Genomic DNA, 16708 nt, shown 5'->3' with positions numbered 1-16708 from the left:
AATGGAATAAGTAAGCTGGAAAAGGTTGAAGAGAAAAAGCCAACGAACGTCTAAGTGGAGGATTATATGGAGCCATTTAAAATGACAAAAAGCAAGAGTAACAAAGCAGCAGATGGAATTTGGCCCCACATGGCCTTGCCAAGCTAACTCTGAGAAGCACTGTGTAGAAAGTGTTCTCTTTATGTCCCCTGAAGCATTCATGGGGCTTCCTGGCCAAATTCTCAGGCTGTTTCTATGGCGCTTTCAGAAAAAAGAGTATAGCACCTCCCTTCTCATTCTGCATCCCCTTCGCTGCCTCGTGACATAAATCTCTGCTTCAAATGAGACTGTTAATAAAAAGTGTGGCAGGGGAGGGAGATGCTGACTGCTTGTGATTTTTTTTCACAAAAAAAAGAAAAAGGAGAAATTCTCTAAGAGTAAACGGTGTTTATTTTTTTGTTGATTTTTTTCAATCAAATGGAATTGCTTAATTAAAAAAAAACTTATCTCTTTTCTCTTTAAATACTACAGACAACCTCATTTTATCTCAGCAGACACCTAGAAACAAAACACTGGACCCACCAGAGAAAACCGGGCAAGAAAAGCATCAGAAATTCAAGTCAACTATGGAGAATTAGTGTTAGCTGGCAGCTCTCAATTCTAAACAGAAATGTCTCAGAACCTATTGGGTTTGACAAAAGTTTCTTAGAACTGGGGATCTGGGAAAGTTGGACTCCTTTTAATTCTATTCCAATTGTTTTCTGCATAGGGAAATTAATGTCAATGCATCAAATGAAGACCCAAAGAAACATTTAAAAACATGTCTGACTAGTATTCAGTATGTGAGATTATTAAGTAATAACTTGTCCTCCTAGTTAACCTTGTCCTGGAATATATATAGGTTATTTGTAGCCGCCACTGCTATAATATTTTCTGAAGGGTGCCAAGCCGTATGCAAGATCTTTTTGCTAAAGTCCAGACTGTCGACACTGATCTCGTCTTTTCTCCGCTTGCCCCCTACGCACACTTTCCGCGGTTTTAGGATAGCCCGGGGTTTGCTGTTTTCCCTTGAGGCCTCCAGGGTGACGTCACGCTTGGTGTTTCTGTCGAACATCCTGAAGAAGTTGTTGTAGGAGCCTGTCATGATGACGCTGCAAGGTAGAGAGGAAATAGGGAGTCACTGAGGACTCTGGAGAAAGGCAGGAGCGTATCCCCATTGTGTCTTTCTGGAGCCAATGACAGCACATCGTGGCCAGCTTATGGCACCATCGGTTTCACCAAAAACCAAAAACCCAGACTCGACAGTGTGACCATGGTCTCGGTTTTGAAGGCTGGTTGGGAAATGAAGGATCATGATAATCCTCCTTGTTACTTACTTCTGTGGATAGATCCCTTTTGGTTCTTTGGCTCAGGGAGTGAGTCCTGCGGTTTTAATGATCCCAGCCTTACGTCCCTTAGGATTGCGAGGCTGGAGAGAGGTCAGGGCAGGAGGAACACTTTTGAGAACACTGGTTATGCGCACGGAAAGTGTGGTTGCAGGAGTGGGGCTTGGGCCGGACGTCTAAGGCTTTCTGCAGCCAGCACAGTGGGAGAAACGCTGATAGATGAGCACACTGAGCCTGGTGTGTCCTCCCCCTGCCAAGAACCAGCTCTCAATTCAGCCTTGCCAGCAAACTTACCTAAAAAACAGATGTCCTCGTGGTCTCCCTCAGGAAGAGAGTAAACAAATTCAAATTTTAAAAGAACTTGGGAGAGGAAAGACTTGCTAGTGGATTGACCGATGGCATCCACCTTTTTGTAAGGGCTCTCCACCCTCAGGCAGATTTACGACTGACTGAGGGCAGTGACTGCCAAGCCTTCCAGAAGCAAGGGACTGACTCTTTACAGGTGACAGTTTGCACACACGGACAGGCTGGGGTGGGGGGGGGGGGAACCATGCTGCTTCAGTAACATCCCACGGGGGCTGCTGCTGGAGCACGGGGGCTTGGCCTCGTTGGTGGGTGAAGCCCTGACCAACTGAGGTGAGGATGGGAGAGGACAGCACCTCCTCTCCGTTCATGTGGCGTGAGTGTGCAGACAGGTGTGGGGAAAACTGAGAGCATGGGGCCGCAGCCAGGGGGACAGGGCTGTGGGGTCAGCTGTGCCAGGCAAATCAGTCAAGGGCTTGCTTGTGTAACTCTGGCCCAGGAAACAGACGTGGTGAACGTGTTTGTAGTGGAAGAAGCTGTTGCTACTTTATCAGGTAGGGTGCTGAGCGCTCGACTCCCCCGCAATCTCACCTGGACTTCCGTTATCCCAGATAGGGGCTTTACACCTGAGGAAAAGTGAGGAACTCGCTCACTGTGACAAAATGGCCAAGTCAGGCCTCCAACCCCCATGTGCCCGACCCCAGGGCCTAGCACTCCGCCACTGGCCTCAATGCTTCCCATGAACCAACAAGGCTTCCTCCACCATGAGTCAGCTTGGTTTTAAACTGAGAAAGCCCTTGTGTTTTGGTTTTTGTTGGTTGGTTTGAAAAAAAAGAAAAACTCTCAACCTTACCCGAACTGAGAATTTTCTTGGTTATGGAAAGAAGTAGTGAAGTTATGAAAAGAATGTCAATCTTAGGATTGAAACTCAAACCTTCCTACTCTTGTCTCTACTACGTACTAGCTCATGAGCTGGGGCAGGTCGCTTTATCTTGCTGAGCCTCAGTTTACTCAGCTATAAAATGGGGATGATGACAACAACCTTGTCATCTTGTGGTCAGGATTCTATAACAGGATGTGGGCGAAGGTGACTAATACGTACTTTGTGAGTCTAGGTTAAGGTAAGTTAGTAGGACAATAACAACAAATAGAATTTATTAATATAAACTACAAATAAAAATTAGAAACACAGGTTCGGGGCCCGCTCCTTTCCCCCTTAGGAGCTTTGGTTCGTACATCACAGCTGCTCTGTCGTCTCTTCCCACCCACAGCAATGGGGTGCTGTGACTTGGGGCCTCTGTCATGTGGAGATTTTTTCCGGGTCTCCTAATGTAGAAGGCACATTTTGGTTCATTGGCAAAGAAAGCCAAAGAATGGCCAGAAACCGCTTGTTTTTACTAAAAGTTCCAATCCCTGAATGCCTTGCCCTGACAAAAGGTAGTGCTTGCAAGCACTATTGTTGGTGCTGTGTTCCTCAAAACACTAAATCAGTCCCTGGTAGCCTGCCTTTCGTTCTGGAAGGTGGGGAATCATCTGTATTTGTCAAACTAAAAATGAACTATTAGAAGGTAATATGAAGTACTGTTGAAATAAAAGGCCTTAAAACAATAATAAATCACTTTGAGGGAATATGATAAATGAGGCCAACTAGAATTCAGCTAATGAACTACCGGGGCCTTTGGACAGGTCTACACTAGAAGTGTCTAGGGATAATTTTCGATCTAGAAAGCACACTTTGCAATAATTATTTCGGCCATGGTGACCTAGCTCTGGGGGCGTCTGGTGTGTAAGACATGGGATTTTCTCGTTGATGTCTCATGGTCACCTGTGCCAGTCCTGAAAGAGGATTCAAGGGTCTCACTCCATCTCTCCCTTATATCCAGGTCTGACCTCAAGGGAAATCCAGGGACCTACACAGTGGATTCCTGCCAGGCCCTGGGGCCTGATTCTGACCTCTCTTTGGCCACGCCCTGCTTAGGATAAATTGCCCAGGGCCCCGGCAAATACAGGGCTCACCTCTGGAAGATTCCCTAGCCACGGAGCCTCTCTTACCTGTCTGACCCATTCCACACACATTCAAATTTATCAAAAATGCAGTCGTTTTCGTAGAGGGAGCACAGCTTGCTGCGGAGGTAGTCATGCACCTGTTGGGGAAATACATCAAGAGGGTCAGTTACTATTTTAAAAATGCTCGTTTCTGTGAAGACCTCCTCTGGTGATGTGAGCTGTTAATTCTTCTAGTATACATGTGCCTTGAATTGGATGGCCTGGGTCTGAATCCAGGCTGGGCTCTTTGCAGCCATGGGTTGGGGAGCTGCTTATGTGGCGAGTGTGGATTAAGCAAGCTTGCTTAGGGAGCCGGTGGCCGGCAGAAGGGCCCAGTAGGTGGTATAGAGTCCCATTTTCTAAACTGACTTGCAAATACACATTAGAGGACACTATTCATTTGGTCTTTAACTCAACAAATGTTTATGGCCTGCCAGCTCTGTGCTTGGGAGAGGCAGTGAACAAAATACCCCTGGTGTGCTTTCATCCTAGCATGGGGGCAGATGAGCGTTCACGTGGGCCTTTTATGCTGAGCGAAGTGAGGAGACGTCACAGAAGGGACCACTGAGCTGTGTCATGATTGATAATGTGAGGCAGCAGAGGCAGGGAGGCCACTGAGAGCCTGGTGGCAGATGACGGTGTGGAGCAGGGCGGGAGCAGCGGGAGCAAGCAGTCAGCTTCTCAGCATGTTTGCAGGAACAACTGATAGGATTCGTGGATGGTGCAACTGTGAAGCGTGGAAAGAAGAATGAGAGTCAAGATGGCTCCTGGATCTTTCTCTTGAGCAAGCGGAAGGATGGACTTGCCACGTTCATTTTTGGGTATGATAATTTGGAAAGGCCTGTGCAGGTGAAGCTGTTGACGAGACTCTGATGTAAAGGATGCAGTCCTGGAGCATGGGTAATTCTCTCCTGTTTCTATTTTTCAGTGAAATAAGAAGGAAAGTTCGCACCTGAGAGTGAGGAAGGGCAGGGGATGCTGGGGCCCCATGAAGTTGTTGGATGGGAACTTTATGGGAGACCAGTCAGCATGGTTGGGTCATTCACCCTATGTTCCCTGAGATGTTTTGGGGGATTGGAAAGCTCTCCGAGTCATGTGGACAGTGCAAGTATTTCTAACTCGGCAAACGACTGTTACCAAACAGTCCTGGGCCTTGTCAGGGTACCCGCCTCATTGCTTTGGTGACAAGAGAATCCATCTGCGGCAGGGCTTCTGGCATTGTTAGATGGAGAAGGGGACGCGAGGGTGAGGTTTACGTCTCACGCTTAAGATCTATGTTATAAATTAACTCCTTGTCGTTCCCTTCCTCTCCTGCCGCCTTTTGGGCCTATTCCAAGTGGCACAAGTCTGATGTAGAAGGCCATTTCTTTTTGTAGGGCTGCAGATCTCTAGTGATTGTTAAGAGTCTTTGAGCAAAGAAGGAGGAGAGAGTCTGTGGGCAAAAAAAGGACTGATTCTTGATCTTGACCATTGTTTGGCAAACCTTTTCTTTTTTTTTTTTTTTTAAAGATTTTATTTATTTATTTGACAGAGACATAGCGAGAGCAGGAACACAAGCAGGGGGAGTGGGAGAGGGAGAAGCAGGCTTCCCGCAGAGCAGGGAGCCCGACGTGGGACTCCATCCCAGGACCCCGGGATCATGACCTGAGCCGAAGGCAGACGCTTAACGACTGAGCCACCCAGGCGCCCCGGCAAACCTTTTCTATCAAGGGCCAGAAAGTCAATATTTATGCTTTGTGGGCCATAGGACTTCTGTGGCGACCTCTCAACTCAGCCCTTGTAATGCAAATGTAGCCATAGGTAATGCATAAACAGAAGAGTGGGGCTGTGTCCCAATAGAACTTTACTTATAAAACAGGTGGGAGACAAAATGAGCCTCTGGGTCCTAGTTTTGCCAACTCCAGATCTTTCTTGTCTTGTCTTGACTTCTCATTGACTTGTTCCTGGGTTCTTTGTAATAGAGGAACTAGAGAGCTGTGGCTTCTGAATGGCAGTATGCCAAGTGGGGAATTGATCCAGCGGGCAATGGAAGCCAAGTTTGTTGTTTTAGTATAGGCACACCTCGAAGATACTGTGGGTTCTAGACGGTGATAATAAAGTGACTATCGTAACAAAGTGAGTTAAATAAACGTTTTGGTATCCCAGGGCATGTAGAAGTTAGGCTTACACTATACTCTATTAAGTATGCAGTAAATTGCATTATCTAAAAAAATGTATATACCTTAATTAAAAAATACTTAATTGCTGAGAACAAATGCAAATCATCTGAGATTTCCAGCTAGTTGTCCTTTTTCTGGTAGTAGAAGGTCATACCTCAGGGTTGTCCTGACTGGCCACAGTGGTGGTTGGTGAAGGCTGGTGTGGGGGTGGCAATTTCTTCAAATAAGACAAAGTGTGCCAAAGCTATGGCCTCTGTCTTTCACAAAGGCTTCTTCTATAGCATGCGGTACTGTTTGATAGCATTTTACCCACAGCAGAACTTCTTTCAAAATTGGAGTTGATCCTCTCAAACCTTGTTCCTGCTTTATCAACTAAGTTCATGTGATATTCTAAATCCTTTGTTGACATTTCAACAATCTCTACAGCATCTTCGCCAGTAGATTCCAGCTCAAGAAACCACTTGCTCTGCTCATCTGTAAGAAGCAAGTCCTCATCCTTTTAAGTTCAGTCCCATCTGTAGGCTCCACTTGCTATTTCCACCACATCTGCAGTGGTTTCCTTCATTAAAGTTTGGAGCCTCTCAAACTCATCCACAAGGACTGGAATCAACTGCTTCCAAACTCCTGTGCATGTTGATAGTTTAACTTCTTCCCATGAATCACCAATGTTCTTAATGGCACCTAGAGTAACAAATCCTTTCCAGAAGGCTTTGCATTTACTTTGCCTACACCCATCAGAGGAATCACTAGGGCATCTATAGCCTTATGAAATGTAGTTCTTCAATAATAAGACTTGAAAGTCGAAATGACTTCTTGATCCATAGGCTGCAGAATGGATGTTATGTTAGCAGGCATGAAAACAACATAAATCTCATTGTACATCTCCCTCAGAGCTCTTCGGTGACCAGGTGCATCATCAATGAGCAGTAGGTCTCAACCGTGGGCTTAAAATACTCAGTAAGCCATGTTGTAAACACAGTGCAGTCATCCAGGCTGTGTTGTTCCGTTTATAGAGCACAAGCAGAGTAGATTTTGCATATTTCTTAAGGGCCCTAGGATTTTCAGAATAGTAAATGAGCTTTGGCTTCAACTTAGTCACCAGCTGCATTTGCTCCTAACAAGGAAATCAGCCTGTCCTTTGACGCTTTGAACCCAGGTACTGACTTCCCCTCTATAGCTATGAAACTCCTTGATGGCATCTTTTTCCAATTGAAGGCTGTTTTGTCCACATTGAAAATCTGTTGCTTGGTGTAGTCACCTTCATGAATTGTCTCAGCTAGATCTTCTGGAGAACTTGCTGCAGCTTCTGTATCAGCCCTTGCTGCTAATCTTGTGCTTTCAAGTTTTGGAGACGGCTTCTTTCCTTGAACCTTATGAGTGCTCTATAAGTGGAACCTCTCCTCGCTTTAAATTTTCTTCTGCAGCCTCTTCCCCACTCTCAGCCTTCAGAGAATGGAGGAGAGTTAGGGCCTTGCTCTGGATTATGCTTTGGCTTAAGGAGATGCTGGGGCTGGTTTGATCTTCTCTCCAGACCCCTCAAACTTTCTCCTAAGGCTGTTTCAGTGTCTCATCATTCATTTGTTCACTAGGGTAGCACTTTTAATTCCCTTCAAGAACTTTTCCTTTACATTCACAACTTGGCAGTTGGGTGCAAGAGGCCTAGCTTTCAGCCTGCTTTGCTTTTTACATGATTTCCTCACTATGCTTAATCACTTCTAGCTTTTGATTTCAAGTGAGAGATGTGTGACTCTTTCTTTCACATGAACACTTTGAAACCAGGGGAGGGTTATCAACTGGCCTAATTTCAATATTGCTGTGTCCAGGGAATACGGAGGCCAGAGGAGAAGGAGAGAAGGAAGGACAGGTTGGTGGAGCAGGCAGAACACACACAACATAAATTATTTAAGCTCACCATTTTATATGGGCCCTGTTCTGGCACCCCAACACAGTTAAAATAGTAATGTCAAAGATCACTCATCACAGATTGTCATAACGTGTAATAGTAATAATAATAAAGCTTGAAAATGGTAAAGGTGACACAGACATGAAATGAGCAAATGCTGTTGGAAAAATGGTGCCGGTAGACTTGCTCAATGCAGGGCTGCTGCCAACCTTCAATTTGTATATTAAAAAAAAAAAAAGGCAGTATTCAGAAATGTAATAAAATGAGACATGTCTGTACTCCAGCTCTCCTACTTTTTGGAGAAAAAAATGAGCCAAATAGCTTCTTACTCTCCCCCTTACTCGTATTCCACTGATCTGATATGGAGCACTTTTCAGGCAAGGCAGAGATGTGTTTTGAGAAGGGAGAAACTAGTTTTGAAAACAAATGGTTAAGCAGGTTTCTATGATGCAGAACCTCTTAGAATTCTACAAGAGTCAAGGAATTGCAAAATTATAAGAAACGGATAGTCATCATTTTCTCTCACTATAATCACTAAAATTTGTTTTTGGCTCAGCCTATGTTCTTCTTCACAAACTTTTCTTGACATATAGACAGAAGGCAAAGGTGAAAGTTTATAAGTATCAAAACATGTGTGATTTGGAAATGTGGGTCCATTAGTAGGAACCACATTGCCTAGAACTCTACAAATAATTCTTGAAAGACAAAAGTCAGGAGGGATCTAAAAGAAAATCCAGTCTGAACCAGTATTTTCTCCTCCCAGCAGCTAAATTTTGGGAAGCTCCTACTGCCTTGACTTGATGTCATCTAAAGAAAAAGAACATTTACTATGAAGGTATGTTATATTTATGTTCTGTTGCTCAAACAAAAAACAAAACCTTAGGCAAACAAGATGGCCCTATCTCCATCAGAGGAGAGGATAAGGTAAGACACATTGATTAGAAACATCTAGAACACAGAGCAAGAGAAAACTTAAAACTCACCCAATTTGATGCTTTTTTCTTCATGTTCCTATTATGTATGGCTTTCTTGACACTAGCCTCCCAACACAGAGGTTCTCAAATCATGAACTCGTGGAAGCCTGGTGTTGTACATAATGGGACTGCTCATGAGGCCCAGCAAGAGTGAACTCTGTTGGTTGGTTCTTAGATTTCAGGGGTCAACAGACTTCTCTTGTACAGAGTCACATAGCAGATATTTTAAGCCTGTGGGCTATATCATCTCCATCACATCTGTTCAACTCTGCCATTGTAGCGTGAAAGCAACCATGTACCCATGATCAGGTGTGGCTGTATTTCAGGAAAATTTTTTACTAAAACAGATGGAGACTGGATTTGGCCCACCAGCCATGGTTTGCCAACCCCTGTTCTGTAGGAGAGCTTGAAAAGAGCTGATGATACTGAAATCTACAGAGAAGAGCTAATGATACTTAAGTCTACAGTTTCTTATTTCTGGAAAGATGCTGGAGACCAGTTGATGCGTGTATGAAAATACACGGCAGGAACATTACTTTCTCCCCTCCACAGGGAAGGCATTAGTAACTGGTGACGGTGAAGGCTGGCCCAATGGGAAATAATCCATCTTTTTCAACAGTGTTCTAGAAATTCAGTTGCTTGCCATCTTTTATATAGTATGTTACCATTTGGGGTATAGTATATAAATTTAAATTGCTTTGAAGTATGCTATCTAAAGTTAAACTTCTGTAATATTTCATTTCAATATGCGTGCTATGAGATCTATCTATCTCAAAGCATTTGACAAAGAGCACTTCCATGTCTACCACTAGCTGAACTTGCTTTGAGAATTACGCTCTTAAAATGCTGATTATTCCATGTCCTAGCTAGCTTACTGGGTTCTAAAACCAGCTTTGCTCTTAAAGCCTTTCTCTAAAATGAAAGTACTAATTGCTCCTGCCACTGAAGAGACTAAATCCAGTTTTCTCTCATCTGGTCTGGCCAGCAGGCCACAAGTCTGTCCATACCACCCACACTCAGGTTCTAGTTGTCATTGCCCTCTGTAACACGAGAGGTGTGTGCAGCTGGAAGAGGACACACGAGTTGGCTTAGCCCTGGGCTGAACGTGAAGGTGAGAGCCTCAAGGCAGGTGCTGTGAAGTGGGGCCCTGAAGTCTGGAAGGATCTGGGGGACAGGAAGACCCCAAATATATAGGGCAGACTATCTCAACCACCTAATTCTGGCCCCTGCATTACTCACAGTTGGTCAAAGTCCTTGGGGTCCTCAATCTTCTCTCTGAATTTCTTCTGAAAGATTGGCTTGTCCTGTGGCCACTCATGTGTCAAAGTAGGGTAGGTGGGCTCCTTGCTGTTCCAGGCGATGATTCCTGTTCTAAAGCCCTCAGCTCCTTTGAAGTCATGTCACCAACTAAACTCCCTGCTGACTACCTTGTTATAGTTAGCAACAGTTCTGAGCCCCGCTGCCACATTCCTTGAAGCAATTTTAGCACCTGGATCCCCTGCCATTATTCTTCGTGGATCATTACTCTGGTCTCTCAGTTGGCCTCATCATTTTCAATGTGTTTTTTCCTTTGCTTCCTTGGCCACATGATAAGACTTGCCACGACCCTAATTATACCTGTTGAACAAGTACTGTTCTAATGCTACCTCCTATCTTCTTAGTTCACTCTTTACTATCTTGATTCTATCAATTCTTCAAATCCATTATTCTGTCTACTTTTCTTCACACATTATCTCCCTCCTTATCTACCTGAGGTTTAATGGCCCATCATTACAGTCACACCTTAAGTATCTCTCTCCTTCCATTGTACTCAACTCTCTTAGATGCGTATTTTACACTTTTCTTTCTCACTCTTCTTATTTTATGAGAAAATAGAAGCAACAAGAAGAAACCATCTATGGCTACCAACACAATGGATCCATAGCTATTTACTCTTCTCTCCTTCCTTTGATGGATGAATTGTCCATCTTCCCATGTACGGCCTACAACACCTGCCTCGAGGCAATTGCTTCCCCCAAGGAGTCAACTGCTTGAATTCTTTCTCTCCTGGCTTATTCCCCTCAGCATAAATGATGCTGTGATAACTTCCTTATGCCTGTATCCATAACTTCCTTATGCCTGTATCCCATTGCTGCTACCACCCCATTTCGCTGTTGCCCCTTAGACTAAAATTTCTTGGAAGAGCTACCTGTACTCATTACACTCACATCTCCTATTTACAGTCTCTCTCAAAACCCACTCCAATCAGACCTTCATTAATGCCATTCACCTACACCTATCTCATTACTAAATCCAATGGCCAATTTTCAATCCTTTCCTACTTGATTCAGCAACAGCATTTGGTAGTTGGTGATTTCTCCTCCTTGAAATAGTCTCTTTACTTGGCTCCTAGAACATCCTTCTCACTTTTCCTCTTCCCAACCTGTAAACACTGAGTTCCCAGGGCATGGTCCTGACCGCTTCTTTTCTCTAAGCTAAGGTATACCCAAACTCAAACTGAGCTGTCTACTTGCAATTTCTGGGTGTTTACTTGGCTCTACATGTCCCAAAATAAATTGTGATTTCCTCATCTACATAAAATGGCACCACCATTTTCCCAATTGCTCAGGATAAAAACCTTGGAATGATCCCTGGTGCTTCTTTTCCTCTTACATCACATATCCAATTTGTTAAGTCCTGTTGATTTTACCATGAAAATATATTAAGAATCTGGTCACCCCCATTGCTCACACCCTCATCTAAGCTACTATCAGCGTTTGCCAGAATGTTGCAATAACTTGTTAACTGTCCTATCTCCTTCCATCTCCCCCTATAGTCTCTCCTCCGCAGCACAATCAGAATGTTAGTGATGAAAATGTTCTGAAATTGGAGTGGTTGAGGGTTCCACAACTTTGGTAGACTTTGAAAGGGTGAATATTACAGTATCTGAATTCTGTCTCAAGAAAAAATATGTAAGTTAAATCCCTCTATCTAAAATTTTCACACCTCTTTTAATCTAAACCAAAATTATCTTTAAAAAAGACCAGTTTATCCCTGCCTCTTTATCTTTGCTTCTATTGTGCTCGTACCTGAAATGAGCTTCTTCAAATCCTTTCTACCTCAAAGTCTAGTCTTCCATCTTCTAAAAAAGGCCATTGTATTCTAAACACTGCCTTCTCCTTTGTTCCCTTTGTCCATCAATCTACCAACCATTTAGCCAATGCTTACGCTAACAACCTGTACAGTCTTAACTCTTCTTCCCTCCACATTGATTTGGCAAGTGCACCTCATAGACTCTCCTCCCTCTATCTGCATGCCACCATTCCAGCGCCAATTGCCATCATCTCCTCCTGTCATTTCCAGTGTAAAACCTTTTAATGGTTTTCCATTGTACTCACGCTGAAGACAAAATAACGAAATCTTCTTTACCAGGGCCTACATTTCCAGACTCTTCTTTCTGCCCATGTTCTATATTTAATATACAAATAACTCCTTTCTGAACACAGCATCTATGAACACACTATCCTTCTGGCTAGTTCAATCAAGGGTCAGCCTTTGGGTCTCTTCTCACCAGGCTGACCCTCCTTGTCTGTGCTCCCAAGCACCCAGTACCATCTCTAGCCTCACTGCCTACTCAATCCCCTATTCATCATCAGGCTTCTCTACCAGTCATCAGCTCTAGGAGAGCAGGACCATGTCTGTCTTGTGTACCTTTCTATCTACAGTATCCATCCCACATTAAATGCTCAGTAGATACAGCTTAAATGGAATTCAAGCTCCTCCTTATGTACCCTTGTCTAATATCCTATGGCCCTTATAAACTATACCATTTTATTGAATATATATGATATGATGATGTACGGTCTCTTACTCTTGTGCACTGTAAGCCTTTGTGGCAGAAGCTGATGTGGAGGCCCACAAAGGAAGTGCCTTATGTACCTATGGGTGGGTGGGGGTCCATACCTGGTAAGTCTCAATAGGGCGGTTTTCCATGTTGAGATCCCAAACTTTAACGGTCAGATAGTCTCTGGTCATGATATACCTCCCACTGTGGCTGAACTTCACATCCGAAATCGAAGAGATAATTTCAGAGAAAAATGACCTGTTGCTTGGATCTTCAGGCTCTTCAAAAACTGCAGAACAGAAGCAAAAATGAGAGAAAATAAGTACATCCTTATCAACTAACCCTACCACATTTGGGCCAGCTAGAAAGCCAACAGTCTAACTTGGAGTAGAATCTGCAGGATGTAAGTACGTTACCAATCAAGAACCTGGAAGCAGAAAAAGCAGTCACTGGTTTCTGTATTTTCTTTCTCATGGAAGGACTTGCATGGGACCTGTACCATCCAGAGATCTGGCACAGAGCCTTGCCAAGCTCCGAGGTGATGTATCTATTTCACAATTCCCCTGGTCTTTGTGTGTCACTGCTCCTATCAACACCAGGAGCATCTGAGATGCTTAAAAAATGTGTTTATAGCTTTCTTGAGATATAAAATTACATACAATAAAATCTGCTCATTTGAAGTTTACAGTTCATTGGTTTTTTTTCAGTATAATCACATAATTGTATAAGCATTGCCACAGTCTAAATTTCAAACTATTTCATCAACTGGCCCCCTGCCCCCAAATTCTATACCCATTTGTAGTTACTCCTCATTCCCTACTCCTGCAGCCCTAGGAAATGACTGTTTTTTTGTTCTATGAAATTGCCTAATCTGGATATTTCCCCTAAATGGAATTATATGAGATAGAGTTTTTCTGTGACTGGCTGCTTTCCCTCAGTACTATCTCCATGGTTCATCCATCCTGTAGTATATATCAGCACTTCATTCCTTTTTATGGTTGAATAATAACCCATTGTATGGATATATCACATTTGGTGTATCGCTTAAACACTTGATAAACGCCTGGGTTTCTACTTTGTGGCTACTACAAATAATGCTGCTATGAATATTCATGGTCAAGCTTGATTTTCATATCTCTAGGTCACAGTTTTTAATAGTGGCACTTGGCTGAGCCTCAGTCATGTCCTTTGTATATATTGTCCATTTGTTCTGATATCCAGGCACTTATTACTTCTCAGTAGCTTCATCTGATTTCCACTTAAAGGAATGAATGCAAACCTCCTCAGCTGGACAGCAAATCCCATCAGAAGCTGGTGTACTATATCTACCTTGATTTTGAACTTCTCTGGTTCAAACTGAATGTATAGAATATAGCTTTGGTATATCTTGACCTTTCCCATTTGTATGCCTGATTGTTCTGCCTTCATTGACTCAAATTCTGAGGGACTCTTAGCCTTAAATGATCATTTTGTGGAAGCCCCCTACACTTGGTCTGGCCCACTTGTTTAATAGGACCTCAGGTACTCTCACATTATGATTTAACAATCCTTGCATTTGTTTTTATCTCAACAGCATTGTCAGCTCCTTTCTGGTTTTCCTTTGTACTGAAAGTCTTGCATACAAATGTTCAATAAACATGTGTTGCTTGATTAGAACCAAAGCTAGATCAGTGAATGAATTCTTTGCCATCTGGGGGCTCAGCATGTCTGATGGGGAGTTATATGCATTTGTCCATACTTACTTTTAACCTATAACAATGGTAATTGTGATACAAACACTTGTTAAGTGGAACCATACTCAATTTTAGGCTAAACAAAACACCAGTCTGCAAGTTAACACATCCTCCAGAGCTTTCTCTTTCCTGCCTGCTCAACACACTCAGAGTCAGTATCTAATTCTATGTAGAAAACCTAAGGCTATAATGAGTTGTCTTTCAAACCTTGCTGAATTAAACTCTGAGCCAAACCAAAATTCTAATTGTTACTTCACCATTTAAGAGAACCACAAAAAACCCTCATCAGTCAGAATTGAACTTGAGAATTAAACCCACCGAAACAGAAAAACCTCTTGGACTTTAATCAAGCATTCAGGAAGTCCCCTGGACTCTGACTGATGTCCTCATAATTGAGAACTAGATTTTCACATTAGTTTCTCTTCTCTTCCAGGGACTCTCATTAGGGCTGGGGACTTACAAACTTCAGGCAAGCCCCATGCAAACAACTCAACAGACAAGTGGGAGCCCTGAGGCATGGTCATCTCCCCCTGATGCACCTGCAGTAAATGGGAAGGGATCAGTTAAAAATCCCAACCGGTCCCTGGAATTGAGCTGGATAGCTCTACCAGAGCACTCTGAACACCCATGAAATTAGCCTGAGATGTAAGCAGACAGACCTGGATCTCCACAAACAGAATACCCCAGGCAGTTGGTTTTGAGGTACGAAGCAGGAAGCCGTGATTCTGTGGGCAGATATCGGAGGATAAACAGCAGCGGGAGGGAGCCTGGCCGTGGGGATCCTACACCACCAGTGAGCGACAGCCTTCCGCATTGGGGATGGGGCACAGACTTGCAGACCGGTAGCGATGGGGAAAGGACTTTAGGGCAGCCCCCGGATGGAAACCCAGAGTGGCGGGGCAGCATGTGCGAACTGGGGGGTGGCTGGCGGTTTTAGAAGCACAAAGGGCAGAGACGAGCCCCTACCTAGAGGCGAGGACTGGGAGTGCTGCGGAGGGGCGCACAACCCAGGACGCTGCAGTTTATAGCAGCACGGACAGAAACAGATAGTGTGGCCTGGAGAGCTCACTGAAGAACAGACTGATCTCTCTGCTCTGAGGCAGAGGGTTGGAAACGGTCTCTCTCTTGGGCTCTGACTCTAGGAAGAGATGCGGAAAGCCACCAGAGAATAAAAGCCCCCCCAAAGACTGATTCCCACTGAGCCCATCCCCCACCATAGGGGGCAGAGCAACTCTGCCCAAACAGGGTTGCCTGAGTAACAGCGAGGCAGGCCCCTGCCCCAGAAGACAGCCTGGGAGAACAAGAGGCCAGCAACCCTAAGGTCCCTAGAAAACAGGGTGCATCTTGCTTCGGTTGTGGTCAATAATTTGGACTCTATACATTCCCTCAACCACCCCTCAACAGAATGACTAGGAGGAGGAACCCCCAGAATAGGAAAGACTCAGAGACTATGACTTATGCCACAGATTTACAAATGGATTCAGATATAACCAAGATGTCAGAGATGGAATTCAGGTTAGCAATTGTGAAGACAATAGCTAGAATGGAGAAATCAATTAATGGCAACATAGAGTCTCTAAGGGCAGAAATGAAAGCTGAATTGGCAGAACTTAAAAATGTTATCAATGAGATCCAATCTAATCTAGATAATCTAACAGCTAGGGTTAGTGAGGCAGAAGAATGAATTAGTGACCTAGAAGACCAATTAATAGATAAAAAGGAAAGAGAGGAGGCCAGGAAATAACAACTCAGAATCCAAGAAAATAGAATCAGAGAAATAAGTGACACCTGAAATGTTCCAATGTCAGAATTATTGGAATCCCAAGGGGGTGGGGAGAGAGAGAGGACTAGAAGATGTATTTGAGCAAATCATAGCTGAGAACTTCCCTAATCTGGGGAATGAAACAAACATTCGTGTCCTAGAGGCAGAGAGGACCCCTCCTAAGATCAAGGAAAACAGGCCAACACCCCAACATGTAATAGTAAAACTCACAAATCTTAGAACCAAGGAAACCATCTTAAGGGCAGTTAGGGAGAAGAGATTCCTTACGTACAGAGGGAGGAACATCAGAATAATGTCAGACCTATCCACAGAGACCTGGCAAGCCAGAAAGGCCTGGCAAGACATATTCAGGGTACTAAACGAGAAGAACATGCAGCCAAGAATACTTTATCCAGCAAGGCTGTCATTTAGAATGGATGGAGAGATGCAGAGCTTCCAAGACTGGCAGAAACTGAAAGAATATGTGACCATGGCCGGCCCTGAAAGAAATATTAAGGGGGGTTCTATAAAAGGAGAAAGACCCCAAGAGTGATCTACAACAGAAATTTACAGGGACAATCAATAAAAACAAGGTCTTCACAGGCAACATGATGACAATTAATTCCTATCTTTCAATAATC

The 16708-nt window shown here is 43.8% G+C and overlaps 1 protein-coding gene and 1 long non-coding RNA gene across 9 annotated transcripts in view; one reads left to right on the top strand and one right to left on the bottom strand.

The window, feature by feature from the left end:
* Nucleotides 1–406: 406 nt before the first annotated feature.
* The window catches only part of PPP2R2B (protein phosphatase 2 regulatory subunit Bbeta), a 444097-nt gene continuing 427795 nt past the window's right edge, over nt 407–16708 (bottom strand). For all 7 annotated transcript variants that reach the window (XM_081826892.1, XM_081826894.1, XM_081826893.1 and 4 more), the window contains 3 exons: nt 12692–12861; nt 3720–3811; nt 407–1130 (listed from right to left, as the gene is read on the bottom strand). In XM_081826892.1, the coding sequence (XP_081683018.1) occupies nt 851–1130; nt 3720–3811; nt 12692–12861 (542 nt within the window). In that variant the 3' untranslated portion in view covers nt 407–850. The remainder of the gene's footprint in view (nt 1131–3719; nt 3812–12691; nt 12862–16708) is intronic.
* LOC145722722 (uncharacterized) overlaps nt 4347–16708 on the top strand; it is a 23359-nt gene continuing 10997 nt past the window's right edge. The window contains exons 1-3 of one of the 2 annotated variants that reach the window (XR_014147197.1): nt 4347–4613; nt 8539–8610; nt 12850–13257. This is a non-coding gene — a long non-coding RNA (uncharacterized LOC145722722). Of the gene's footprint in view, nt 4614–8538; nt 8611–12849; nt 13258–16708 lie in introns of those variants that run through there. The other variant, XR_014147198.1, reaches the window with a different exon arrangement.

The sequence above is a fragment of the Leptonychotes weddellii genome, chromosome 7, assembly GCF_054177405.1.
Source record: "Leptonychotes weddellii isolate Sample4059 chromosome 7, ASM5417740v2, whole genome shotgun sequence".
Classification (NCBI taxonomy): domain Eukaryota; kingdom Metazoa; phylum Chordata; class Mammalia; order Carnivora; family Phocidae; genus Leptonychotes; species Leptonychotes weddellii.
This window is presented reverse-complemented; position numbering and strand designations above follow the sequence as displayed.